The sequence below is a fragment of the Strix aluco genome, chromosome 3 (genome assembly GCF_031877795.1).
Source record: "Strix aluco isolate bStrAlu1 chromosome 3, bStrAlu1.hap1, whole genome shotgun sequence".
Lineage (NCBI taxonomy): Eukaryota > Metazoa > Chordata > Aves > Strigiformes > Strigidae > Strix > Strix aluco.
In genome coordinates this window covers 103,082,613-103,110,470 of record NC_133933.1, presented here as the reverse complement: position 1 = coordinate 103,110,470, position 27,858 = coordinate 103,082,613, and the positions used below count along the sequence as shown (strand labels likewise).

The window sequence follows — 27,858 nt, the reverse complement described above, 5'->3', positions numbered from 1 at the left end:
AGTGTTTACCTACATCATAGTTATAACAACAAATTGCCTACAGTGGTAAGAACTTTTATGTGTATACATAAATTGTGCTTGTTATAATGATTAGAATAAAGGAAAGAGTAAAGGAAAAAAATAACATATCCAAAATATCATATTTTGAGGGAGGAAAATTCCACTCAACATAATAATGAAAAAGGTAAATTCAAACAAATGCCAAGGATTCAATTGTCCTAGCACCTTTCCAGAAAAACTGCCTCAAAAAAGCACTGGGAATGTGCCTACAAAGAGCCATAATAGGTAATGTCCTACTAATTATGTCTCCCCTCCCCTGAGGAGGGCTGTCATTCCCAGCAGCATAGTGACTCTTCTGGAGTTAGCAGGAGCTTAGTATTGCACTAGAGTATAGGAATGAATGATTGTGTTGAACCATCTTCAGATATAGTCTTCCATTTAGTGTCACATAAATCTGATCGTATGAATGAAAATTAGAAAGACCCCTGACACATGAATAAATCTGTATCAATGTGATGTTGTACAGATAACAATGCAATACTGCAATGATCTCCAGTTGAGAATCTTCTATTTTCTTACACATTACAGACAGAAGAAATACAATAACGAATAACATATATTGTTTCTACCAGGCAGGACTAATTAATTTTCCTTTGCATACTCTGATGGTCTAAAATGAACTGCTACCTCCCGTCTCCATGGGAAAACTAAGAGAAAAATGGGTTAAGCAATGTGGTTAATAAGAAACCGACTCTTTAACTTGATTGCCAAGAGAAAGAACAATTTATGTACTTACAGTGGAAATTCTGGGGAGACTCTAAAGAATAAAAACCTTCTATTGCCAACTAGTGCAAACCCTGAGGTTGAGGCTGGCATCTTTGTTAATATTCACGACCAAGTGACATCCTGCTGGTATTTCAGTTTTACACATTTAAGTATCAATAAAAAAAAAAAAAAAAAAAAAAAATGTGTTTTGGTTTCAGAGTCTTTAAGGCTCATGTCTTCTAATCCTTTGTAAGCTTAAATCCTGGGACCTTGGAGTTATTTTCACATTGCCCTAATTGACACTTAGGCAAACTTTATGTGCCTTCTTCTCATAGTGATATTCAGAGAGCCTGTTCTTGGGCTCTGATGATGACATTCAAGTAATTTGCTTCTTCACATTCTCAGAAGGATTCTAGTCAGTAAAAAAGGAATAGGCAGACATCTAATCTCTCTTATAATTCAGGAACAACTGCTGAAGCACCTATATCCTCTACTCAACTCTTCTATAGAGGTGTAAGAATGCCTAATTCAGTTGAGTTACTTTAAGAGCAAAAGAAAACGTGGCAAGAGAATATGAGTCAGAGCGTATGGAGGCCAGGACAGTCTCTTAAAATAGGATATTGAGTTTTCTGCTGTACCACTTGACAAATTATTATTTTAGTCTCATTGAAGGTGCAAATATATGTTATTGCTAAAGAATAGTTTTCTATGTATGACAAGAATTCTCACTAACATCTTGTTTGTGGTAGGAATTACTTCTTATGCTGTCATAAACAAAGGGCCAAGCAGACTTGCAAAGTATACTGCAGAAGGGTAATACAGCATTTGTAGCCCAGATGAAACTTGGAATGAATGATTGACCTTTCTTAGTAACACCAGTTAAGAGAGTCATCTCTGTGCCTCCAACCCTCACTAACATTTTGTCTCTCATTTTGAAGCCAACAGTAATAAAGAAGGTAAATCCTTGTCATCGTAATCCCTTCAGGCCCTTTTCAACACATGTAAGAATAACTCTGATTTTGGATAAAAGAGAGGTAGCAGTGCTACTAAAAGTGCTGGGCATATTACAAATCTACTTTCACAAAACATGAGCAACTCACCTGACATCAATAATACAAGGCAGAAATGTTAAATGACACGTCCACTTATAAAATTTAAGATTTATTGATTTGTGAAGCCTCACTGCCAGGGAGTATAATCAGTTAATTGCATTTTTTACAAACTTTCATCACTGATACTTACTTCTTTGAACATACAAAGGAGCAGAATGGAGCAGATCTGTCCTTTCAGAATACATAAATAAATACAGAATTGCACAGACCTTGAAGTTTACTGTTGTCATCTAAACTGATTAAAGGGGTCCAGTCAACTTTATCTGGACCATAGTCATTAGGTATTTTATTACAGTCTGCTTATGATAGCTGTTTTTCCCCATCATCAAAAAAGTATGAGCTTTAAAACTCCTATGTCAAAGAAATTAAGATTCTCATATGTACTTTGTACTTGAAGCTGCCTAAATCACAGCATCCCACATGAACAGCTAAGAACATTTTGCTAAGCTATAACCAACTATATAAAAAAAAAAAGTAAAAAGAGGCTGCTTTATGGTGATGCATTTATACACATTTTAGCTGCAATCTTCTTTAAAACTACTCTTAAACATACATGAAAGTACAGGATCATAACCCTTATCCCTTATTTGAATACAAAAAGGTAAAATATAGATTATAATGTCATTTGGATGCTTCAAGTGAGACTACGTAAATAGCCAGACATACATTTTATAATGTATTACAAATGTCTCCCCTAATTTTTTCAATCACTTTGATTAGAGATTTATATTTGAGCTGAAGTGTATTATTTGGAAAATAAATACTGCACAGGTTTCATGAATATTAACTGCAGAAAAAGAAAAATAAGGTAAATATAACATCTTTAGCTTGTATGAGTAAATGTGAGTTCACAGGACACCCTTTATTAAGTTTTCTGGTTTTTAAACAAGATAGATTACTTTCATCAGATTTTAGAAACAGAAGTATGAGGTGTTCATGGAAAAGGTCAATGTTGTATGATATGAAATGTGCTACATTCCTTCATGGGTAGACAAAATCTTATGTAGGACAGTAGTCTTTTAACCAGATTATATTTTATGAAGGTAAATTGTTAAGGAAATTATGGAAGTGTAAACATACATGACAATGACTGTTGCTGTGTATGTACAATCTGGTTTTCCTTACAGATGATGTGCTTTATTTCTTCATTTTGATGTTGTCCTGGTTTAGCCAAGATAGGGTTAAGTTTCCCCAGCAGTGGGGGAGAGCTCTAGCCGGGTTATTCAGATACCATGCGGACGTCACATCCTGGCGCCGAAGCGGGACAGTCGGTTACCGTGTGTACTGTGGGATTTGCTCTGTTCTCACTGCTGTATTGGTAGAGATTTTGCTCTGTTCATTGCTATCACTATTACTGTTATTGTTATTGTTGTTGTTTGCTGTGTTGCTGTTGCACTGTTGTATTAAACCTGTCCTTATCTCAGTCTCGGGGCTTTGTATTTCACTCCCTTTGTGGGGGAGTGGCAGCGGCTGCGTGGTCTCAGACCCTGGCAGGGGCTAAACTATCACAGATGTCCACTTTTTTACTTCAAACACATATTGAATTTGGAAATATTAGAAAATATTCCACTACAAGAAAAAAAAAACGGAGATCAACTATTTCATTTCAAAGGAATGCTCAGTGCTATTAACCATGTAGGTACTTTAGGTAAAAATTCAAGCACTGAATAAAGTTTCAATTTATCAGAATAAACATTTCTAACTGACAAAAATTCATTTCAGATTAAGTTGTCTCTGATTTGCAACAGTGTAGATTATACACACAAATTAAATCAGTTTAAATTATTTACATTAATTCTTTTTTCTTTAATTTAATTATTTCACATTATTAAATAAATAAAATAAATTATTAAATAATGTGAAATCACAAAGTTCCCACCTGGAAGCATGAATTAATTCAGATTTGATCCCACAAGAAGAATAAATCCCATTTTGTTTGATCTTACCCTTTAATTGATCTATTCAGTAACAAATCACACTTTCAGTGTAAAATTAAGAAGGTGGAAATGTTTGGACTGCCTGTCTTTTTGGTAAAAAACATATTATGAAGTTTTGGGGAACTACAAAAGAAATGGCTGAGTTCATAAACATACGAAATACCATCTTTGTCATAACAAGGCATATCACAAACTTTACCTTTATGTACTGAAACATAAGCATTTTGAAAGCCTGAGGCTTCCAGTGTCTATATAGGAGAATAGCTTGTAATAGACAAATATCACAGGGACAAATATACACACATAGAAGATAGATCCAGTAACTGCTGAAACTGCTGGTTTGAGATAGTTTAACAGTTAATTACAAAATAACCAAAGCTAATAGTAAATCTTTTTATTCAGGTGACACTCAGTGTCATAAGTCAGCATTCACTTCATCAAACTAAACAGGATTATTCATAGGAGCTGGGGGTTCTTCTGGACCTCTGTGTGAGTGTGATGGTTTAGCCCCTGCCGGGGTCTGAGACCACGCGGCCGCTGCCCCTCCCCCACAAAGGGAGTGAAATACAAAGCCCCAAGACTGAAATAAGGAAAGGTTTAATACAACAATGCAATAGCAACACAACCAACAACAACAATAACAGTAATAGTGATGGCAATTAACAGAGCAAAATAGCTACCAAATACAGCAGTGGGAAGCACGATGTACAAAACCACGAGTGCACTGCGCTCCCGCGCCAGGAAAAATGTGACCTGCCAGGATGTGACATCCGCATGGTATCTGAATAACCCGGCTAGAGCTCCCCCCCTCTGCTGGGGAAACTTAACCCTATCCTGGTTAAACCAGGACAGTGAGAGAGTCTGGATGGTCCTCTCTTGTCACCACAAACTTGTCAGAGAAATGCTATGCAGAAGTGTTCATGGCTATTAGCTGTAAGGAAGTGGGTGTGTTTGGTTTCTGTGGTGGGGTTTTTTGGTAGCAGGTGATGGGGCTACAGTGGTGTCCCCCTGTAAGAAGCTTCTTGAAAAGCTCCCCCTGCTCCCATTTGGACCCACCTGTGGCCAAGGCCGAGCCAATTAGTGATGATGGCTGTGCCTCTGCAGTAACATATTTAAGAAGGGAAACCTGAAAGGTAGAGGGGGACTTTGAGGACAAGTTATGAGAACACTGAGGTCACTGGAAAGAAGGATGAGGAAGGGGGGGAGACGCACCAGAGCAGAGACCCCCCTGTATCCCGTGGTGAGATGGCAGGGCTTCCCCTCCCCCGCCACCCCTGGAGGTCACTGGAGGAGCAGAGATCTGCCTGCGGCCTGTGGGGGAACCCCGGGACTCTGTGGGAACAAGCAGCCTCTGCTGTTGTAGTTCAGCGCTGGGAGGACTGCAACACATAGAGGTGACCCACGCCAGAGCATCTCTAGAAGAATGCATCCCATGGGGAGGACTCAGGGTGGAGCCAGGGCCTGTCTCACTACCCCAGCCAGGAGCAGGGCAGCTCTAGAAATGATGAACAAAGTTGTTTTCTTGTAAGAAAATCCAATAATAGCTCAAGTGTTCAAAATACGGGAACCTTCCATAGAACCTTCCTACAGATGTGAACTGTACTGAGTGCTGTGCTCTGATCAGAGACCCATTTGATGATGCACAACCCAGGGTTACCAGCATCTGATGGGGTGTAAGATGCCTGTACTATCTTTTTCTTTATATTGTTAGGCCTAATAAATAATCATTTTAAATGATACCTTATGGAGTCTGAGTGCCTTTCTTGCTGGGATCATACTGAAACAGCACCTCCTGGTGGAGAACATGGGCCCATGCTGAGTCCAGGCTGGAAGGTCAGCCTATGGGTTGTGATTGAGTTTGGGACCTGAGCTGGTGGGGTATGTGGCCAAGAACAGGCACAGCTGAGGGGTGGTGGGGCAGTAGCTCAGGCCAGGCACAGCTGTGGAGCCTCAGCTGAAAGCATCCTAGTGGACTGGGATTAGCCCTGGCTGTGTTCACATCACAGCACTGCTGGGGAGCACTTCCCCATGGCCCCCAGTGGGAAGGGTGTCCTCCATGGTGTGGGCTCTGAGCTGGCCCTGGTGGCCAGACCCTGGGAGAGGGGATGTGTTCAGGGCCCTGCCAGGGTGATGATTATCACGGTGCACAGCTTCCCTGTGCATGGGCTGCAGATGGCATGCAACTGTAACAGGTCACGCCTGAGTGAGATGTGTGTATATTGTGTTGTTACTAGGTACTGCTGATGTTTAAGTAGTGCTTTGGTATTCTCACCTTTCTAATTTTAATTATTATTGGTTTCTCAGTTAATAAAATAAACATTAAGTGCGGTATCATCCCTTTTCCTGGCATAACCACATCCACACTAATCAATCAGGTGTATCAAGATGAAATCTGGTGGGCAGTGTGCAGGAAGAAGGCACTAAAAGTAAAGGAAGCCACAGGCTGATCCTCATGTTTCAGTACCATGGCTGCATTTTGACAAACTGTTAGAGAATGCAGGCACATGTCTCTGTGACACTATGCATATGAGTGTGAAAATACAGTGACATACAGAGTAACTAGGCAGTTCATGCAAAAAGGAAGTCTGGTTTGTAAATGCATATTAAGACTTGCAGAGTGGACTCAGGCCTTACTAGCTAACTATCTTTGCAACAACCCTATGAATAAGTTAACTATTAATCCTTTCATTTATCAAAGAAGTGAAATGAATTGCCCTGTGTCAAACTGTAAACCAACAGCAAACAAAGGGTGGGCTAGGTGATGTCAGAGATCCATCTGCACAGAACTCACAGTTCCATGGACATGGATGATAAAACAGACTGAATTCCTCAGAGCCCAAGTCTGATAGAAAAGTAAAAGGAAAATATCAATTTAAATAAAAATATATACACACTACTGCAGAGCTCTGAAATATACAGTATACAAAACTTTTAACCCTGTGTGTAAGCAAGCTTTGGAAAATGTAGATTTAGAAAAGCAAACCCAAAACCCATTTTAACACATGGTCTGCAGGATCAACAGAGTAAGTAAGTTAGGCATCTATGTTTTATTCTGAGACCCAAAGGCTGACAGGACCTCCTTTCTGCCTCACAATCACATAACCACAGGACTGAGGTTGGAAGAACCTCCAGAGATGGTCTCATTCAACTCTTCTGCTCACAGGAAGGTCAGCTACGGAAGGCTGCTCAAGATTGTGCCTCAGAAAGGTCCTTCAGAATGTAACCACACACATGCTCCAGATGCTCCTACCATGAACACCTCATTCTTTAATTTCTTCCTTGGATCTCCTACAGTTTACAGATAGACAGTAAGGTGCCCAAACCCTTTCCTCATTCCCTTAATGAGCATGACCTGTTAGGTATGCATGATAAACACATAAGTCTTGTGATTAGGGAATTTGGTTAGTAGGAGACCCCCTGTCTAGTCTTCTTCAACCATAAAGCATCAGAGTATAGCCTAGTCATCCAGGTGAAAACTAGAGTGGGCTGAGATGGAGTAGGACCACTTTCCAGCCTTCTCACTGAAGGCAGACCACTACACAGTAAGGAATGTATCATTTGTCAGGTCACAGGAAGAAACACAAGAATGAGCTTGAGCTTGTATCACTGTGAAGGGCACTCACCTGGTCCAAGAACTTCTTACATACTTTGAAGTCATTAAGGTCACTGAATAATATACACAAAGTGCAGAGGAAACATAAAGAAATATTCTACCTGAATATAGAATATAGAAATATTCTAGCCTGAAGTCAAGTTGTTTCTAGTATCTCTGATTTTATTAAATTTCTTTTCTGTACTGGGAGAGTCAATGTTCAGTATCCTAAAAGGGAGGGAGCCCTGTAATATGTAAGTGTGAGTCAGGCCTGTCCCATACACTGTCCTGTTCCCTACCAATTGATATTAAATGCTGCAACTCAACATGTGGGAGTGACACATTGTCACACAGGGGCCTGGCTACCTCTGCAGTCACAGAAAAAATTAACAACTCACTGAAGTGGTCTGAATGAGCCTGAAAGACAGACAGTTTTTAGGCACTCTAACACCTAAGTGTCCTAACAGAGGCCTAAAAGTAGACACTCTTTTAACATGGCCCACCATAAAACCAAAGTATACCCTAAGTTTTACATTTCAAAGGTGTTTTCTGTATGTTTGTATTCATGATTCTAACTGGTTCCATTACAGCATTCGTTCTCCAAAGGTTATTTTTTATGTTTTTTTCTTACTGCAAGATAAAATACTGGGCACTATAGAAAAATGAATGGTAACATGATCACATTGTGGATGCCGTTTTACTCAGAGGATTCAATGATTATCAGTAGTTGAGTTTCATCAAATAGATTGTAAAAAACGTCTTGCTTTAGAATGCAAAAAAAAAAAAAAAGAGTTGTTTTTCATCTCAAGTCACACTCTCAAGCTCTAAACACCAAAATAACAAGAACAAAACAAGGTTATTAAAAAATGATCAAACTAAATAGATCATCATATCCTAGCCTACATACCGAACATTTGCAAGGTTTGGAGAAGAATGTTGTCCTTCACATTTAAATAGGAAAGAAAAAAAAAAAAATCAAATAATATGATATAGTAAAAATATTTCTAACCTGGTCAGAAGAGCATTCGTAGCAGCATACTTCTGACATGCCCATGAAGCAATCTCTAGGACTCTGTGCTGGAAGATTCTTTTCCTCTGAAGGACCCAATGCACTACTTTGTTATTTGTTTTGGTCACAGTATTGAGCACTAAGGGGTGTCACTAGTAGCAGACTGCCAGCTAGACTACGCACTGCTGACCATCAAATTTGCCACCCACTTAGCTGATCTGGATATAAAGTTATTATGGGAGATGATGATGAAAGCCCTGTTGAAAAGACGGAAAGGACAGCAGTAGGTTAAAATAAACTCGATCTAACTCGATCTGTTTTAAATGTTTTATCCAAATAGCAGTGTATTTTAAGAAACACCTTATCAGGCATAAGTATTTGTTTAGATTATTTTAGTCTTCAGCTATGTATCTGAGCACTTTGTGATTGTTAATGAATTTTGTAGTAACAAGATCTCTGCGAATCTTGTATCACAGAGAAGGAACTGAAGCAAAGATAGATGAAGAGACTTGCCCAGGATCATGACCCAAAAATGCCAAATACATCAGGTAATGAGTGCAAGTTCTGTGATTGTCATGGTTATAGTCACTAAGTAATAGTTCCTATATGAAGTTACTAGAAATTAAGAAGAATCAGTCTAAACCTAACTTACTTTGACAGAACATACGCACCGTACTGATTAAATTGCAGCAGTTAAATATTTGTCTGTCTTCAGTCAATATTAAGTGCTTTGCTTAATCATGAATCTGGAAAACTTCCCCTATTATGCATCTGCCTCTCATTTGTGAGCCAGAGTAAGAGAGTGGGCGGGAAGATAGGGTGAGCAGGATTAGATCAGCTAATCCTACCACTGCTTTCAGTAAACAGCTATTGGATTGTTTTTCAAATTAAAAAATAATAACAAAAATAGGCTACTCTTCGGTCAGGAAGGAAAAAAATAAACCCAAACACCTGTGCCTGCCATAGGAACAACTGGGTGCATGCTGATGAAGATTCAACTGTAATATGTACTGCATATAATTAGATAAGCAGAATAAATTGTGTTCGGAATCTATTATGGAAAATCTACTGCATGATTAATTAACTTTATTTTCTTTTCACTGTCTTCTTTTCATCACCCTTTTCTCATTCAGGAAGGGTTGGGGAAGCAAAGGAAGTTCTGTGTTTGTCTTCTATTGTCACTGCTGAATGTTGATGTAACAGTTTGGGTAGGTGATGAAGAAACAGTCCTTATCTGGCTTGAATCAGAAACCAACTATATACTGATGTGAATAGATGGCATGACTATTTTCAGAGGGAAAACTGCAAAGGAGAGAGTAAGAAGCTTGTTAAGCAAAATTTTTAATACTCATCTTTGATCAACTCAGCATTTTGGAATCTACTTATCCTCCATCCATGATAATGATTTAAAGTACATTAGTTTTATAGAGGTGTTTTGAAGTCCATAGAAAACTATCCTCAATTAAAGTGAGGAGGGATACTCTCAGCTGCTGATATCTAAAAGATCTCTAATGATTGGATTATTTGATTTGATTATTTGGAGGAATAAAATATCTGAATCTTTGTCTACCTTATGTTTAAATGATTTTTGAAAAGTATAGAATATGTACCTACAATTTTCCCAGTTATTTGGTAATTCAATTTATTTAATCATCTGAAGATGTAGCAGCACTATGCCCTGAAAGTTTCAGGTGGCAAATGTTAGTTCATATTTAGTTCAAGAACTTGTGTAAGGTAAGATGAGATATACCACCTTCTTGCAGCTCAGCTTGAACTTAAACTGAACAGTTCTGTGCTGCTTCATTTCCTACTTAATGTAGCTGTAAATGTTTTGGCCCTTTGGTCTTCTGTATTCAGTGTGCGACCTTTGGCATACTTAACAGTCTTTCTGCTCATAACTGAGAAAGATGACATCTTATCCTTTCTCTGTCTTCTTAAAGTAGATTTTGAATAGTTTACAAAATAAAATACAAAAATAAAGCCAAAAAACCTCCCCACACTATCATAGAAAGAATTCTAGGTGAGAGCAGAAATATATGTTCTGCATTTAAACAGTGATTTACTGCTACATGAACAGGAAGATAAAGGCTACCAAAAAGACACATAACCTTGCTGCAAACCTGTCAGAAAACATGATCAGCTGTAATTAAAATTATATGGACAAATCACTTTAAATCACAGAGCAATGTTATGAAGTGAACTAATTCTGACAGTGTTGGACCCACTGTCTTTAGATAGTTTGCCTTCTACACATTAACTCATCACAGTAAGAATCAACAGAATCTGTTATAAAGAAGAAGAGAGGACTTTCTAAGATCTAGGCCTCTTTTTGTGTCTGACTGCCATGGTTGGTTGAGTGGTAAAATATTTCATATTTAATTTACTGTTAATAAGCGGCAGTTTCAGTTGATCTGAGACTGTTTTGCTGCCAAATATAATGGTGCCCAATAACACCTTGAGGCAGCTGTTCAGGGAGTGTGTTTAGAGATCTGATTCAACTAAAACTCAAATTACTGAATCTGATTTTTTAGTCAGATCAGCAGAATTTCTGCAGCAGTTCACAGCTAATCAGACTAAGTTAATCAGCCTTCTCTTCAATTGCCTGCCCAGTAAGATTGACACTACCTTCCTGAGCAAAGAGGACTTTAATAACAGATACATTAACTCCAAAAGCTGTAAGATGCTGATCAGTGTAAAACTCACAAGAAAATAAAATATCACAGATTATATTGGCTCAAAATACTTTTTGCTGAAATATAGTATATGCAGTAATATACAGCCATTTGCCATTCAGTATGAATGAATGTGTGTGTTGGAATGTGTGAACACTTGAATGCCATAGGATTGCTTTTTAGCATTCTGAGACTTTTTGCAATTTTTAATAGAGACAAAGCAAATGGTGATGCCTACTACTTTTCTCTATTATTAATTAGAATTTTTCCCTATTATTAAATATGTGCTCTGTGTTTTGGAAAAAAACAACTCAAAACAAAACCAAAAACTTTCTGGCTTAAATTTGAAGATTAAAGAGGTTAAGGGGAAACAAATGAAATAATAATATAGGCTTTAGAAAGCAGTCCTCACCCTGGGAGCAGGAACTGGGTAATTAGCAAGACCAGAAATACTGCATCATTGGTTGGGAGGTCCTCAGTGCATCACCACAAAGTTCTAAAACTGAAAAACATGTATACATATTTGGCATAGGCTGCTGCTGAGATTATTGTCTGCATCAAGCAACCAGAAAAGTCTACTCATGTCACTGTGAGCCTGCTTTATCTTACATATCTCCACCTTATGTTTTCAGTATAACTGCTTATGTAGATGCTGCTGTACATGGGAATTGAAAAAAACACCATTTACAAAGTGGTATGATAGAAGTGTCAGATTCACTGTCTACATGAAATACAGTTCGAAATCTGGGGTAAAGGAGACTCTACAGAAAGATTATAGGTTAAGTACTTGGTCCAAATAAGTTCACTAAAACAAAGCAATATGTGCTTCTCTTCTGTTAAAGGTGAAGGAAGAACTCACAATCTTAATAATAAACACCTTCCTCTGTGGCTGGTTCAGGAAGAGTGCTTTTCATCTACTTCAGCCAAGGAAAGAAATGGTCAGATCATGCCTTATGTCAGCCACAGACTTCTGTTAAGATTTGTGTTTTTCACAACATTTGCCATTGAGCAAAACTTACACCCTCCCCCAGAAGGCAGGCAAGTATAATCCTGTTATTTTCCAGATGGGTGAACAAAAGAGGTTGCAGAAGATTGTTTCTGACAGCACTGGGAACAAAACCCAGGGGCCAAACCACCTATCAGATTTACATAAAATGTATTCAAATGCAAGAGAAAATGTATTTTCTGAAGGTGTTTTGAACAGCTGCTGAGTAATTTAGTAGCAGCACAGCATGCTACACTATAGCTCCCACATTCACATCTTTCATTACTACTAGTCCCCTAGGTGCTGGCAGCTCTGACAAGACAATGTGAACTGTAGGGGGGATAAAACAATTTCTGTGACAATGTATAGATCCCTAGTTCCTGGTGTTCTCACTAAAACTCATAAGTTTAGTAGGAAGTCATATCCACCATCAATGCAAAAGGCTGACCGGCACAGCAAACTGCATAGAAGCTGTAGATGAAAAACCACAGGGACACATATCCCAAGGCACAGATGTGAATTGGTGCTATATAAGCAGCATTTCCCCAAATGGGGAAATGTACAACAAACATGTGATACTGCAGTTGAATAAAGCCTACCGAAAAGGCAGTTCACAGCCTGGACAAAAATTTTATTTTAATGTGCTCCAAACCTCCACATGACATGTCTGTTTAATATGGTTCACTTGGAGTGTGAGCTCAAATGCAGATTTGTCCTCATATAAAGTTTTGTCATTTCATAGAAAAGTGCACAGAGTTTCCACAGATCCAGAGAACCTCTCTACAAACTATGTTAAAATAGTTACTATATCCTGAAATACCTTGCAATGCAGCAGATGTTTTTCATGTCTCTGGAAAGACAATAGCACCAGTAATGTTAGACATTAATTACTTTTCTATGTTCAGTATATGCTAACACGTATAATGTGACTACAAGAATTCTACAATATATTCACCTTTACCTTCATGTTGAACAGAAGAATAAAACCTTATTCAACACAAGGCAGCCCTAGTTATAATTTAAATAAACTATAGAGGTCACATTTATTACAGAGTTTTGCTCATACAACTACATATGCAAGGAATGTAGAAAAATCACTTTCAGTATCACTTCACGGTTCCTTCTGTGGTGGGTTGACTGTGGCCAGCTGCCAGATGCCCACTCATCCACTCTCATTCCCCCTCCTCAACATGACAACAGGGGTGGGGGAATAAGTTGACAAAACTTGCGGGTTGAGATAAAGACAGAGAGATCACTTAACATTTACCATCACAGGCAAAACAGACTTGGTGTGGTGAAAATTAATTTAATTTAATTTATTGCCAATTAAATATATTTGGGTGGTAAGAAACAAAGACAAAAATTAAAACACCCTCTCCCTAACCCCCTTTCTTCCAGGCTCAACTTTACTCTATTACCAACTCCTGTATCTCCCCACCCCAAGCACTGCAGGAGAAGGATGGGGAATAGGGAGTTGCCATGAGTCCATAGTACCTCCTCCCTGCTACCCCTTCCCTCTCACACTTTTCCTCTGCTCCAGCATGGGCTTTCCATCGGCCACAGCTCCTTCATGAAACACCCATCTGCTGCAAGCCCACAGGCTACAGTGTGGATATCTGCTCTGGCATGGTCTCTCCACAGGCTGCAGGGGACTCTGCTCTGGTGCCTGGAATGCTTCTTCGCCTCCTTCTTCTTTGACCTTGGTGCTCACAGGATTGTTTCTCTTTTTTTCTCCCTCACTCTGCCTGTGTGGTGTTTTGCACATCCTTAAATACTTTTCCCCAAGGCGCCACCCCCTTGGCCGGGGGGCTCAGCCGTGCCCTGCTGTGGGTGGGTTGGAGCCGGCTGGAACCGGCTGTGTCCGGCACGGGGCAGCCCCGGCCGCTCCTCAGAGGCTGCCCTGCAGCCCCGCTGCCAGCGCCTGGGCACCTGCACCCAGTACACCTTCTCTCTATAAACTTGGCATGCACTTTACTAAAAGATTAAGCTATTGACATGTGGATGCAAATTTATCAGCTGAAGACCTAAGTGTCTTATTGTATAACCTTGTCAGTACCAGTATGACAGCAATGCCTTTGAAAACTATTTTAAAATATCTTTATTTGTTTTGAACTGCATGATGTAATACTAGCACAAATCTGCACACCTAACATTTTTCTGGTGAAGGTTTCTGCCTGCAAGTCTCTGCTATATTTACACACAGCTTAAATTTCAGTCTGGAATCAGCCTCCAGTGAAGTGTATTTAATTTTGTATTTCTAGCCATGTCAAGGACAAGATCAAGTAATGGTTGCAAAATGACAAAGCATCTTTGGATGAAGGTGATCACAGATACAACAGCAGCATCAGTAACTACATAGAAAATAGGTCAACAAAGCTAAAGAGCATGGGACAAAAGGCAAGCGGCACACATCAGTGAGCAAGCAGAGAATAAAGTTTCATGGACAGTTTATGGTCTAATAAAAAGCCAGGTCACTGTGTGCTTCAAAGAACAATCAAGGGATAATAAGGACAGTCAAGGTGTTGGAAAGAGGAATAAAAAAGCTTCTCCCACCTGAATTAACTACATTCCAGAATATAATTTTTTCACAGAATTGATGTACTTCAGTCAAAGGGAGAGAAATACCTTCCCTCATCTGTGGTGTTCCTTAAATAATTTTCTTTCAGACTTTCAGAAAGATGCAGCTCACATTTCTCTCTCTAACCGGACCACTAAGGAGGACCATTTAACAAATGTATGTGTAACTTTTATTCAATACTGTCTTTAATCAAGTGATTCAATTTGCAGCACCAAATTTCCTTACTGCTGGTATGTAAAACTAGACCTAAACTGGCTAGTCTTGGAACAATCAGCTGTCTGATATCCTGTTTTTTTTCCTTCTTTTCTACATAATTGCAAACTACATATTAAATATCTGCCTGAAATTTATTTAGAAAGCAAGAATTTAGAAAAAATAAGGTTATAGCAATTAAAATAACAATAATAAACCACAGAATAAACATTGCTGTTTCTTCCTTCCTTCATCCCCCATGAAAAAAGGATTGCCAATGAACTGTATGACAAACAGAGATCTCAAGTTAGTTTACCTGAGGTCCTGTGATGGTTTTGGGTCACAGAGCTGGACTGAGTATAGTACAAAATACAGATCATGCACCAGGATCTCAATGCCACATTTTAAAAAAATCTGTTTAAACACTTAACTTGACCTCAGAACATTTAATCTTTTGAACATCTGAGATAGGTAAGTTCTGCTCCCACTTTAGAGCTGTGTAAACTAGGTAACAAGCTAAGATTAACCAAACTCTTTAAAACCATGTAGGAAGTTTGCTGCTGAGTTTGGAGCTGGTCACCTAGACCAAGAAGAACTGCTCCCTTCTCCTTAGCACAGAGGATTCAGCTAATCCTGCAGCACTCCGGACTGCACAACTTCACTGCCTGTTTCATTGTTTGTGGTGACCTACTCTCTGATTTCTCTACAATTACTGGTGCTCATGAGGTGTATCGAAGAGAGCCAAACTGGCTTGTTGGGAGATACGTGTTCTTTACCTTCCCTCCACTGCTTTTTTTTTTTTTTTGGACACTCATGCAAAGGCTAGCTGTCTACTGTTTTTTTTTAATTTTTACTGATTTTCATATATCTACAGAGCAAATAGTATTTCCTATTGCTTTCAGCTAAAGCAAACCTGTAGAGAATTTTGAGCGGATACATGCATACTGAACCAGTTTTACTTCTGTATTGATCTTCTACTTAAGCAGCAACAGGCTTGAAGAAAAGAATTTAAAAAATTGCTTTGTCTTTACAGATTTTTTTTTGGTTTAGCTCTTCAGGACTCACAGTTGTGTGAACATTTAATGTCATCTCACTTTTTAGGAAGAAGACAACATGGCACCTTCATAAGCTATTTGGCAATATACTCTATTGCTATAGTTCCATGTACTGTGCCAAACTACCAGAAACCAAACAGTTGTCTGAAAAGTCCTTTGTGTGAAGCACTGGGTGACCAAATAATGAGCTAATGAATTTTACAGAATTCTATATACTTTAGAAATAAATAAATAAATATTGAAACTGTCAAAATATACCATATAATCTTGAATTTTAATAGTTTATTATTCCTTCTGTAATCCAGTGACTCCTTTTTCCTTCAAGCCACAGATAAGTGCATGTTTCATGTAGAACACATAGTGCCTCTTCAGAAGTACTGAAATCCCTTTGTACTACCATGTACATGAAAGAACTGTTCTTCCTTCCAAGCAGAGCAGAAGGTCTCTGCATCCTGCTTCTTCCCTGGAACAGCCAGCTATTTTGAAATCTTTACTATCTGTTTCATGCAGTCTCACCCAGCCACAAGAAGATGGAAAAGTGAAACACATGAGATTGTGGAGCAGAAACTATCTATATAGAGAAACTGTAGTGAGTAAGCAATCACATCAACAGTACTTGGAATACAGTGCTTCATGCAGCACGCACTAAAAAAAGGACTATAGCATACTGAAAGGACCAGTACACACCATTAAAGCAGTGTCTCTTTTAATACATGAAGGTAAAGTTCTAAAGAGCTTAGCAAAATTCTGGAAAATTGGGTTAAATGCAGTTTAGAATTTCCATGATATAATAAAAAGAACACTAGCAAATGTTTTAGCTACAACATTGCTGAAAGGCAAATCATATAATTTTCAAAGCAGATGTATCGAGAAAATGGGAATTGGGTTATACAATTAGAATTTTAATCTTGCTATTTTCCTTTGAGAGACACAGAGATTCTTTGAAACTTGGAATTTTAAAATTATAACACAAAGACAAATCTAAAAATAAAAAGTAATGAAATGTGCATTCATTATGTTTTACAATGTATACCTTAATTCTGGTGAATCTGCAGCTCATTGTCTCTAGAAGACCCAGTAAATTGTGACATAGAGCTTCAGTAAAATCCCAAAACCTTATAACTGCTGTTAGCAACATCAGTCACTAAGAAAGTAATAAATAACTTGCAATTATCAACACTGCATTGAAGCTGTTTCTTTAATGTTATTATTAATCCTAGAGCTTTCTTTGGAAAATGAGATTTTCTGGTTATTCTTGATTCTGAAAATTATACTAGCTATTATTTATATCACTTTTGATAAGAGGGGCTGCTAAACAGGAAGGTGTTAGAATGTTTTGAATTATACAATATTTTAGTCATGCTTTCTGAAGGTCATAGCATGAAAAACTAGCAATGTATTCACATATCTAATTGCCAACATATTTGTAATATGCGTAACAATGAAATACTGAACATACATTAGAGATTAGCATGGTCATTAAACATCTGATCCTGTTTAAATATGTGAATATTGATATGACAAAGTTTGTAAGCATCATTCATCAGTCCTATTCCTTTTACCATTTCAATTCTAGTAGGAAAAATACAAAGAAAATATGCTGTCTTGAACCACTCGGTATTTCTGTAAAATCAATAATTGACAGCAATGAAATTCAGGGTATGAGGGGTATTACTGAAATGATCGACCTATCTTAGGGAAAAAGGACATAATAAAAATACTGTTCAAAACTGAGAATATCAACCTTCATTAGTATTTTCAGGTATGGTCCTCTACTTTAGAGATGAAGAATGGTGGAAATGCAACAAAACTATTGGCCAGAAATGCACCTTAACCACTGGAAAGATTAAAAAACCCTTGGTTCTACCACTAGGTTATACAGTCACTCTCACTGGGACAATCAGTATAAAAAATATAAAGTTTGATTCATGTTAAAATGACCACTGACAAGACAGAAGTGGCTTCAGAGGTATTTCTTTTTTTTGCTCACCATTATAAAACATTTCTTTGTATGTCTTACATAGTAGTGAAAAGTTAAATCTTCACGTCTTTGTCATGAATGCTTAATTATTTTACATAGTTATGAGAGTTATGCTTGCAGGCAAACAAAATAACATTGCAAAATGAGAAACAGAAATATATCTCTATTTTCAATATCAATGTTGTTTAGGAAGTGGAATAACTTTATTAAAGTCAAAGGTCACCAGCTGTCACAGGCTTGAAGCTGACAGCAGTCTTTCTTCACATGTAATGTGTATATATGTACACTAGAAATAAATCTATTTCTAGGATACCATACTTGTGCAAACAAAACCACAGATTTGTAGAATTTATTTCTTGTGCTGATTTTCAAATGATATGTTGTTACACTAAAAGTTTCTAAATGAGACAAGTTTTACCAGTCGTCTTTACTTTTAGGATGAGTTACTTCATCCTACAAAAGTTTTTATTGCACCTGGTTTTGCTTTATTATGTTAAGTTGAACATGCTTATAATTATATCCTCTAGCATCATTGGTAATACAAATGAAGTATGTTACATTCCTAAAACAGATAATAATGATATAGAAGCATAGATTCTATGATTCTTAAAACAGATAATATAGGTAAAAATAACAGCTATCCTTGTTTCTTATAGGGAATAGAGTGATGTGTAGCATATCTTACTCTATCAAATAAAAGCTTAAATTCTGGTGGATGATACCTTGAGGAATAGAGGTTAAATTATGCTCTTTTTGTCAGTACACTGAAGGGCCGACAATAATTTACTATGTCAATTTCCAGCTCAAGTTCAGAGCATCTTTTTGGGTTAAAAGTCAGCATTTGTCCCCAGACAGAGTTTGATTTAACAGAACAACAGATTTGACATAAAATTTGATTACACGAAATTACCAACAAAAACTAATTTTTCAAATTTCACATTCAACAGGAGATTGGAAGGTGCACCATACTAACAGGACTTAAGAAAGAGAAATTTGTTTACAATTCCAATAACTTTGTCGTTGTTTGCACTATTATTTTTCATGGTACTAGAGAAATTTATAAAATGTATTCCATTTATCATTAAGGCTCACAACATCAGAACCTTGAGTTTTCAAGTAGGTTTGAAGTTGCAGTAATTGCAACAGAAAGAAGGGGGTTTATCAGTGGGGAAAAAGATTGTGAGAATGAAATAAATTTTGTTTTGCAAAACAATATTTATCTTTTCAGAATGTTCATCATTTAACACTGACCTCTATATTTCAATGGAGGTAGGTAACCTAAAAATAAGCTGCCAACTTTTAGCTGAATGGCAAAAAGGCCTAGTGAGCAATAGCAGTCTGAGTACTGTACCAATTTTTAATTTTTCCCATAAATCCACATAGTTATACAGTCAAACTCCTTTAGACGAGATACCTAACTTGAAAGCAGGTAAGGTTAGATGGAGTGAATACGACTCATAAGAATTTTTCTTAAATAACATAGCTAATCAACAGCTTCATATTTTTTCAATAACTTTACCTTTGAAATACAGTAAATATATTTTGCTTTCTTATGTTGCACTGTGGTTTCAGGTAGGTCATAGTATTCCATCTGTGACTCAGAGTCCAGTTCAGTATGGTAGAGGGTGCTGATCTCCACAACTGTGAGAAGACATCTGTATGCCTGCCACTTCAGGAAAGGCAGCTGACAGTGCTGTACTATGCTACTCAGTATTACTGAGCTGTTGCTACAGTTCACATTTAAAAAATTTATATTAATATGAATGTATCTGAAAGGCTCTGAAAAAAATTCACACCTAGCAGCACAAATGATTAAACCTTCTTTAATGCAGTTACCCTGAGATGGTAGAATCTAGGATTGTAAGAGGACGGAGCAAAGTAAAAAGCAGGAGCACAACCCTGGACATCAACAACCAAACTCTGGTCTTTTCAGGGATCTGTTTGGAAGAAACCCATGAGATATGGCCCTGGAGAGAAGACTAGTTCAGGAGATCTGGTTGATATTCAGATATCACCTCCTATAAGCTCAAGATAGGTCCATCCCAACAAGTAGGAATCAAGCAAATGCAGCAAGAGGCCTGCATGGGTGAAGAAGGAGCTTCTAATTGAACTCAGACCTAAAAATGAAGTGCATAAGTCATTGAAGCATGGGCAGATGATCCAGGAGGAGTATAGAGTTGTCTGATCTTACAGGGATACAGTTAGGAAGGCTAAGGCTGATCTGTAATTGACTATGAAAGTGACATGCAGGGCAACAAGAAAGGATTCTACAAGAACACCAGCAGCAAAAGAAAGACTTACAAAAATGTAGGCTCACCACTGAATGGGGAAAGCAATCTGCTGACAAAGGACCTGGAAAAGGCTGAAGATACTCAGTGTCTTCTTTACCTCAGTCTTTACTAGCAAGACCATCCTTCAGGTCAAAAGAGGTAATTTTCTCCCTCTCTTCTGCACTGGTGAGAACACATCTAGAGTGCTGTATCCAGTTCTGAAGGATATGGACTTACAGGAAGGAGTTCAGCAAAAGGCCACAAAGATGAATAAGGGACTGAAACCTGACAGGACATGGTCCTACATACTCTATGTGATCCTCCTTGAGCAGGAGCATTAGACAGGATGATCTCAAGAGGTCCCTTCCAACCGAAACAATCATGTGATTCAGTGGTTCCTGAGATATTCCTGTAAGGTCAGTTAATTTAAGAAGACCTAGTCTAAGACAAAGCATGAAGGGTACAGGTACAGGAATTCAAGTCAGCTCTTCAGCAGCTAATGAGCTTGAATAGCCATAGAAGTTGGTTTGTTGGCTTTGACAGATCACTGATGAAATATTGAATATTGTTCCTGAATGAAAGCAAAAAAATTGTTTCATAAAGTGACATATGTTTCTAAACACACTGAATATTCTGTTTAAACACAAAATTTGAAATTGAAACAAACCCAAAAATACTCTTTTCCATACTCTTTATGAGAATCCATTCACTTATTTCAGATAGTAGGCCACACAGAATAATTTAACTGGTTGATTTTAATATTCCATGAAACGATCAATTTTAATTGCATATACAAGAATGTATATGCATTAGTTTGATATAATGAATGTATTATGGGACTGTTTCTGAGACTGAATAGCAGATGTAGTGATTTACCTATGTAAAATTGTGGCAGCTGGATTGATGGAACCGGGATTAAGGTTTTCAGACAACAAACATTATATAGGCATACATTGCACAAACTTTGATACCTTATAGTGGCAAATTTGATGATGATTTTATGAAATAGATATATATTAAAAACTGAACTGAGTCCACTATTGTTTTTACAAGGTCTGATAAACCATCATCAAATGCAGATAATTTCAGTGGAATATCATCTCTGAAAGACATTTTTAGGTTTTGTCTCACTAAGACTTATGCTGTGTTATCATGATTTGCAATTTCTGTAGAAGAATTCAGTAAATATAAATGTGTATAGTTGTATATACAGTCCTTCTAAAAGTAATTCTAAATTTAATTCAAAATTTATTATATATACTTAATCACAGAATCACAGAATTGTCTAGGTTGGAAAAGACCTTGAAGATCATCCAGTCCAACCATCAACCCAACATTAACAGTTCCCAACTACACCATATCCCTCAGCGCTAAGTCGACCCTACTCTTAAACACCTCCAGGGATGGGGACTCCACCACCTCCCTGGGCAGCCCATTCCAATGCCTAACAACCCGTTCTGTAAAAAAATGTTTCCTGGCGCAACTTGAGGCCATTACCTCTTGTCCTATCGCTTATTACTTGGTTCAAGAGACTCATCCCCAGCTCTCTGCAACCTCCTTTCAGGTAGTTGTAGAGGGCGATGAGGTCTCCCCTCAGCCTCCTCTTCTCCAGACTAAACAACCCCAGTTCCCTCAGCTGCTCCTCGTACGACATGTGCTCCAGACCCTTCACCAGCTTCGTTGCCCTTCTCTGGACATGCTCGAGTAATTCAATGTCCTTTTTGTAGTGAGGGGCCCAAAACTGAACACTGTAATCGAGGTGCGGCCTCACCAGTGCCGAGTACAGGGGTAAGATCACTTCCCTGTCCCTGCTGGCCACGCTATTTCTGATACAAGCCAGGATGCCATTGGCCTTCTTGGCCACCTGGGCACACTGTTGGCTCATGTTCAGCTGGCTGTCAATCAACACCCCAGGTCCCTCTCTGACTGGCAGCTCTCCAGCCACTCCTCCCCAAGCCTGTAGCACTGCTGGGGGTTGTTGTGGCCGAAGTGCAGAACCCGATATTTGGCCTTATTGAAACTCCTACAGTTGGCCTTAGCCCATCGCTCCAGCCTGTCCAGATCTCTCTGCAGAGCCTCCCTACCCTCGAGCAGATCAACACTCCCACCCAACTTGGTGTCATCTGCAAATTTACTGAGGGTGGACTCAAGCCCCTCTCCTCAGCAACTGATCTGAAAAGGCGGAGGCAAGGAGTTTCAAACTGCTTTCAGAATGTTCTATAACATTTCCAGTTTTATGCAATACATCTACATGGGTATGATTAATGTATGTGCTGACAAAATTCAAAATCAAAATATACAGTATGTAAGATATTACATTTCTAAACCATATCTAAATGTGTTTTCTTTATCAATTTATAAATTCATATTATAGAATAGAAATTCTTAAATTTCTCCCAAACTGCTTTCACTGTTAATCTTCAATGAATTTTGGAAAGGGGAGGTATGGTAAGATGATGGAAATATTGCATCAAGTTGGTTCAGGTTATCTAGCAAAACACCTTTCCATTTCTTATTCATCACATAATTGATTATGTTGGAACTCAGTATTGCAATTATGAAGCTTAGGAGTATTTGAAGACAACAAAATGTCTTCCACACATCATGAATATAGGCTATACTATATAACTGTTCAGATACAAAGCCACTGACATTTACAAATTGCTGCTCAGATGTTTCCAATTCGTCAGACAAAAAATTCCTATATTCCTAGGTAACTGGTAATGTTGGAAACAATAGAAAAAGAGAAAATTAGCAATTATTTGTTTTCCTGATTTAATGTAATTTTTAGTAATTCTTTCACACTATGCAGAGCACCCAGCATCTGTAAATACTAATAAAATGATGACTTAGAAGTATGCAGTAATATGAAAACATACATATCTCTGGAATGATGAAATGAAATATGTAAACCAAATGACTCAAAATGAGCCAACATATTGTATGGGTGGAGATTTACATATTCTTTCTGAAAACACATTTTCAGAAGGCACATGTAATGAAAACCTTTGTAAGATCCATTCACACAACTGTCTCTTCTGTGAAAAAGGAGGAAGTGGAAGTGTAGGTAAAAAGATGGACACTGATAATATAATTATGTAGTTTTCAGTCAGTGCATTATGTCTTGCCAAAATTTCCATGTGGAAGTAAAAAAACATGTTGAGGACTTTCACAGTTCAGAATGTGCCATCTGCTTTTGAAGCATGAAGACCAAATAATAACTCCAGCAGCTTCTGTACCACTGCATGGTCTAGGCTAGAGTTAGCTGAACAACATTAGCTGAATAATTTATTTAACAAATAAATGCTTTTATAGACAGCTAAAGGTGTCCTTCTCAGCCAGGAGTAAATGCTCGTATACGTACTACTAATTGAAGCGTGACAGAAAATTGGAAACAACTACATTCAATATGTTCACTTGGAAGATACATGAAATATTAATGTACATAATACAGTGATAAAGGTCTGTGGGGATGGGCATGATGTTCATTAAATTCCAGAGCAAAATTCTGACAATTCTGCAGGTAAATAAGATGCAAAAGAGTGACACTATCCTATACAGACAAGATTTTAATTAATGCTTGCCTAGAATCTTCTAAACAGAATCTGGTGTCCCCCATCACTGTCTAGAACAGACAATTTAATGTTTTAAAGTAAATATAATTTTAAAAAATATCATTTAGAGAAGAAAAGTGTAAGATGTCTAAAAAAAAAATCAGTATTCCTACTCTAAAAGCTAAAATCCACCCCACTATCTAGAAAAATCAAAATCCTGGTGACTTGATTATCAAAATCTCTTGATTGTTAAAGTTACTTTGCTTCAACCACTTGAATAAACATCATCTGGCCTCAGTGACAGTCACATCATTTTAACCACAAATAGCATACAGCAATTTTCACATCAGGCAAATTCATTTCAGAATCCACATATGGAATGAAATGTGTTTGAATTGATGTTCATTGAATAAAGAACAAAACCATAAAAGCAATCCAAACTACATCTCAAGTATGGGCTCAAAGCTTTAACTGAAAATATCAATACAATCTCAATTATGAAATCACAAAAAATGAAACCCAAACAAATGTACATTTTCAAAACCAGCAATCAAATAATTCTAAAATAAACAGAACTGGAAACAATGAAAAAAAGCCTGCATTGAAACAGCTCTCTACTTTCTTTAGGCAAGGCAAAAAAGTAAGCAATCAGAGTTTTATTGTTTTTTCTATAAAACTGTTGTTTCACAAGGACCGTAAAGACAATGACTGAACATTTAAAACTCATTTAATCTTCATCAGGTTTGAAAGAAATGGCCATGTATAAGGAAACTAATCATATAGTTAAGAGAAAGGAACAGCTGTAAACTATGGGGTATCTTAATTTCCTGTACACAGTGGGTTTGGAAAGAAAAATTTGAGAAGATGAAAATTTGCTTCTATAGATGTTACTGGTTGCATTAATTGCACAGTTTATCCACTGGAGCTATAGTTGCATCCAGAACTCGAATATCTGTCAAATATTATCTTATAGACTTATTCAAAGTCAAATTTAACAGAAATATTGTCTCCCAGTTGGAGCATTTTCAAACAGTAACAAAAATAGTTATTTATTCCAGTCTATGTCTCTTTTCCTGCAAAAAAACCCTCATTAATTTTGCAGATAAAACATACAGATAGAGTTATCTATCTTCAACAGCCACAAAGAGAACACAAATCAACAGTTCTGCCATGGATTCATATTTTATAGCCTATGATACAAGATCCTGGGAGACCACAAATGCCTTGTAAAGTTTGCTTTTTTCTTTGGCAGAGGTTAAGGATGATTGCTGAAGGATTACAATTTTATTGCTGCTTTGGTGAAGGATATACTGCTCTCTCTACATTTTAGAAGGACTCACAAGAATAATTACTAGTTGTTTTGAAGGCCAAGCCCATAAACTCAGATGCATGTAAATCCCAGCCAGTCACAGTCTACAATCACACCTTGCAAGTTATTTTGTATGCCACTGTTTTAAAGATAGTTGTATATATTCCAGTAAACAAAGGTAATGTGTAAATTGAACTGACATTACTTTTTAGTGTATCAACATGGCGAATGAAGGCATAAATATACAGGTGTTAGTTTTAAGGTAAAAAAGAGGGAAATAAATTTATTTTTCAGTGTGAACTTGAACTCTTGAAATAGAGTCAGTCTTTTCAATGTTATTTAGCGGCATCTGTTGCTAAGATATTATTAGGCTTTGAAATCTGTACGGCATTTTAATGTCTTAATCTTGTGAAGCAGAGACAATGCTAACATAACCAATACAGTGTGCACAATTTGCTGACCAGTGTCTCACACAAGTGTAGTCTCTGAGATTAAAAAACAAATTTAGAATTGTTTGTTAGTATTGAGCTGTATACTTCTATCAAGTATTTTCTAAGAGAAAAAAATTCTTTACCTGCTGGTTCATAGGGAGAGAAATGGATAGAATTTTCTTTATACATTTTATATCATTCACAATTTGTACAAAAATTCTAAAATACATTAATACTGTCAGCTAACAAGTAATTAGATTTGAATTTATGCTATGTGATTTTGCTTCATTAATACCAGGCATTAATACTAATATAAAATAAAATAAAAAAAACCCCTGTTTTAAATGGATCATAAGAGTAATGTACAGGCCTGTGGCTAAGAAGAAATATAAGATGGAAAGGAAACAGTTTCTTAAATGGTAGAACCTTTCATCCATCCATATTTTGAAAAGAGGTTTTACATTTATATTCTAACAAGTTTGTTTCTAAAAGAATATGGCAAAGCTTATGGGGTGAGCATAAAATCTAACCAGGAAAAGTCTAACCATTGTCTTCTCCCCATATCAATCTACTCTATATATTGAGATCATCAAACCTGGCATGAGCAGCATTTTAGAATTTTACAACATTTACATCATACAGAAACAGCTCAGAAGGCAAATGCAATCATCAGGTGATGATTTTATTTTCCCAAAATAACATCTTAATCACACTAACTTGAAATTTTATATGGCCATTAGAATTATTTCTGAAATATTTTTAAAGTAAACATTAAGCACTTTACCATTATTTTCATGTTACTAATATAAATATAACATAGCACCTGTATTATTTCATTCTTACCTTTTTTCTAAGTTGCACATATGAAATTTCATGAGTGGAAAAGAGTTAATCGATTACCAAGGCATGATAACAATATCTTTTCCAAAATTATTAACCATTCTGTGAACTATTGTGTGTACTAGATGAAAAATTACAGTACTGGTCAGTCACCATTGTATACTGCTGACAATACAGTTGCATATGTAGATACAACAGGTTACTGCATTGCGAGATGTTAGCATGCCCATTTTTAATTTTTCCTCTTAAACATTAACTTAGTCCTTTATAATTAGTCCTAATATTTAGCACTAGAATTCTGATAACAAATCTAAATTATTCAACATGTAAATTAATAAGCATAAATTATGAGCTACCCATTTGTAACTTCCAACATTATGTATAAATTGTTTCAGTTCTCAAACTGACTTCACCTGTATCTGTAAAAGTGTCAGGAGTTTGAATGATTTGTAAGTTCTCCAAAGAACTGAACTAATCCCTGTGAACTAAAATGTATTTTCAATCAAGGACACTACCTTTTGAAAAAGGTTTCCAAATATGCAAACAATTTTTCTTTCTAATATGACTTGTCTTTTTATTGTCCAAAAAAAGTGAAGTCACACTTTATTGCTCAATATATATTACAAAACTCTTTAGTATAACATAGTGGTAAGTTCTTACCTTATTGTGATAGGGATGAGTATACCCCTGCTAACGGACTGATTGACAGATACAGTCAGAATGTTCTGAGAGTTTCCACAGCTGAATCGAACTGTTGGTCTTCCCTCCACAAGATACAAGTGAAGAAACCGTTCTCCCAAATCCTTTTCACTAGCTTTGAAAACAAAAATGGAGACAGTCACACTTCTGGAAGTGTAGGACCTTCCAAAAATATTCCACACTACTGGAATGTCACTGCCAGTCATAATGCCCATGTGACATTGAGGAGTCTTTTATCCATATGCAGGGCTCTGCTTGAGTGACTGTGAGAATAAAATTAAACTCTGTATCAACATCTGTAACTGGTCAAAGAAAACAACCAAAAGAGATTTATTTTTATACTACTGTAGTTTCATAAATCTTACAGAAATCTTTACATTAATGGAAGGTGAACTTTTCTCTATATCCAGCAGGATCATTAAGGTGACAAAAGTGATGCTAAAAAAAACCCCAACCAAATCACAAAAATACTATAATATCACAATTTACTTTTTCATTCAGCTTTTCAACCATATTATAGAAAACAAAAGTTATAAGAGACAATCTCTTTTTTTTATAATCTCTGTAAAGATTATGAACAATTTACCTTTCCCAATTAGTGATACATTTCAGACTTGATGAGAACAATAATTCTTATGTACAAAACATCACACATACTGTGTTACTTGCACAGTTCATATAAGAATAAAAAGATACTTAAAAAAAACCTTTCAATCTCTGGCACTTCCACTAAATAGTATACTGTAAATATGACAGCAAAAATATTTCTATTTAAATGATGGACGGCACATGGTTCATCTACCAAAAAAGGAACTGACACCTACAAGTGCAAATTATTTTGGACGGGGGTTTTTTTATAAATTTGCCCTTTGTATTT

At 37.0% G+C, this 27,858-nt stretch overlaps 1 protein-coding gene across 1 annotated transcript in view; it reads right to left on the bottom strand.

Moving 5' to 3' along the window:
- EYS (eyes shut homolog) overlaps positions 1-27,858 on the bottom strand; it is a 1,110,009-nt gene that overhangs the window by 142,421 nt on the left and 939,730 nt on the right. The window contains exon 39 of the mRNA XM_074819828.1: positions 26,943-27,096. Within this exon, the coding sequence (XP_074675929.1) occupies positions 26,943-27,096 (154 nt within the window). The remainder of the gene's footprint in view (positions 1-26,942; positions 27,097-27,858) is intronic.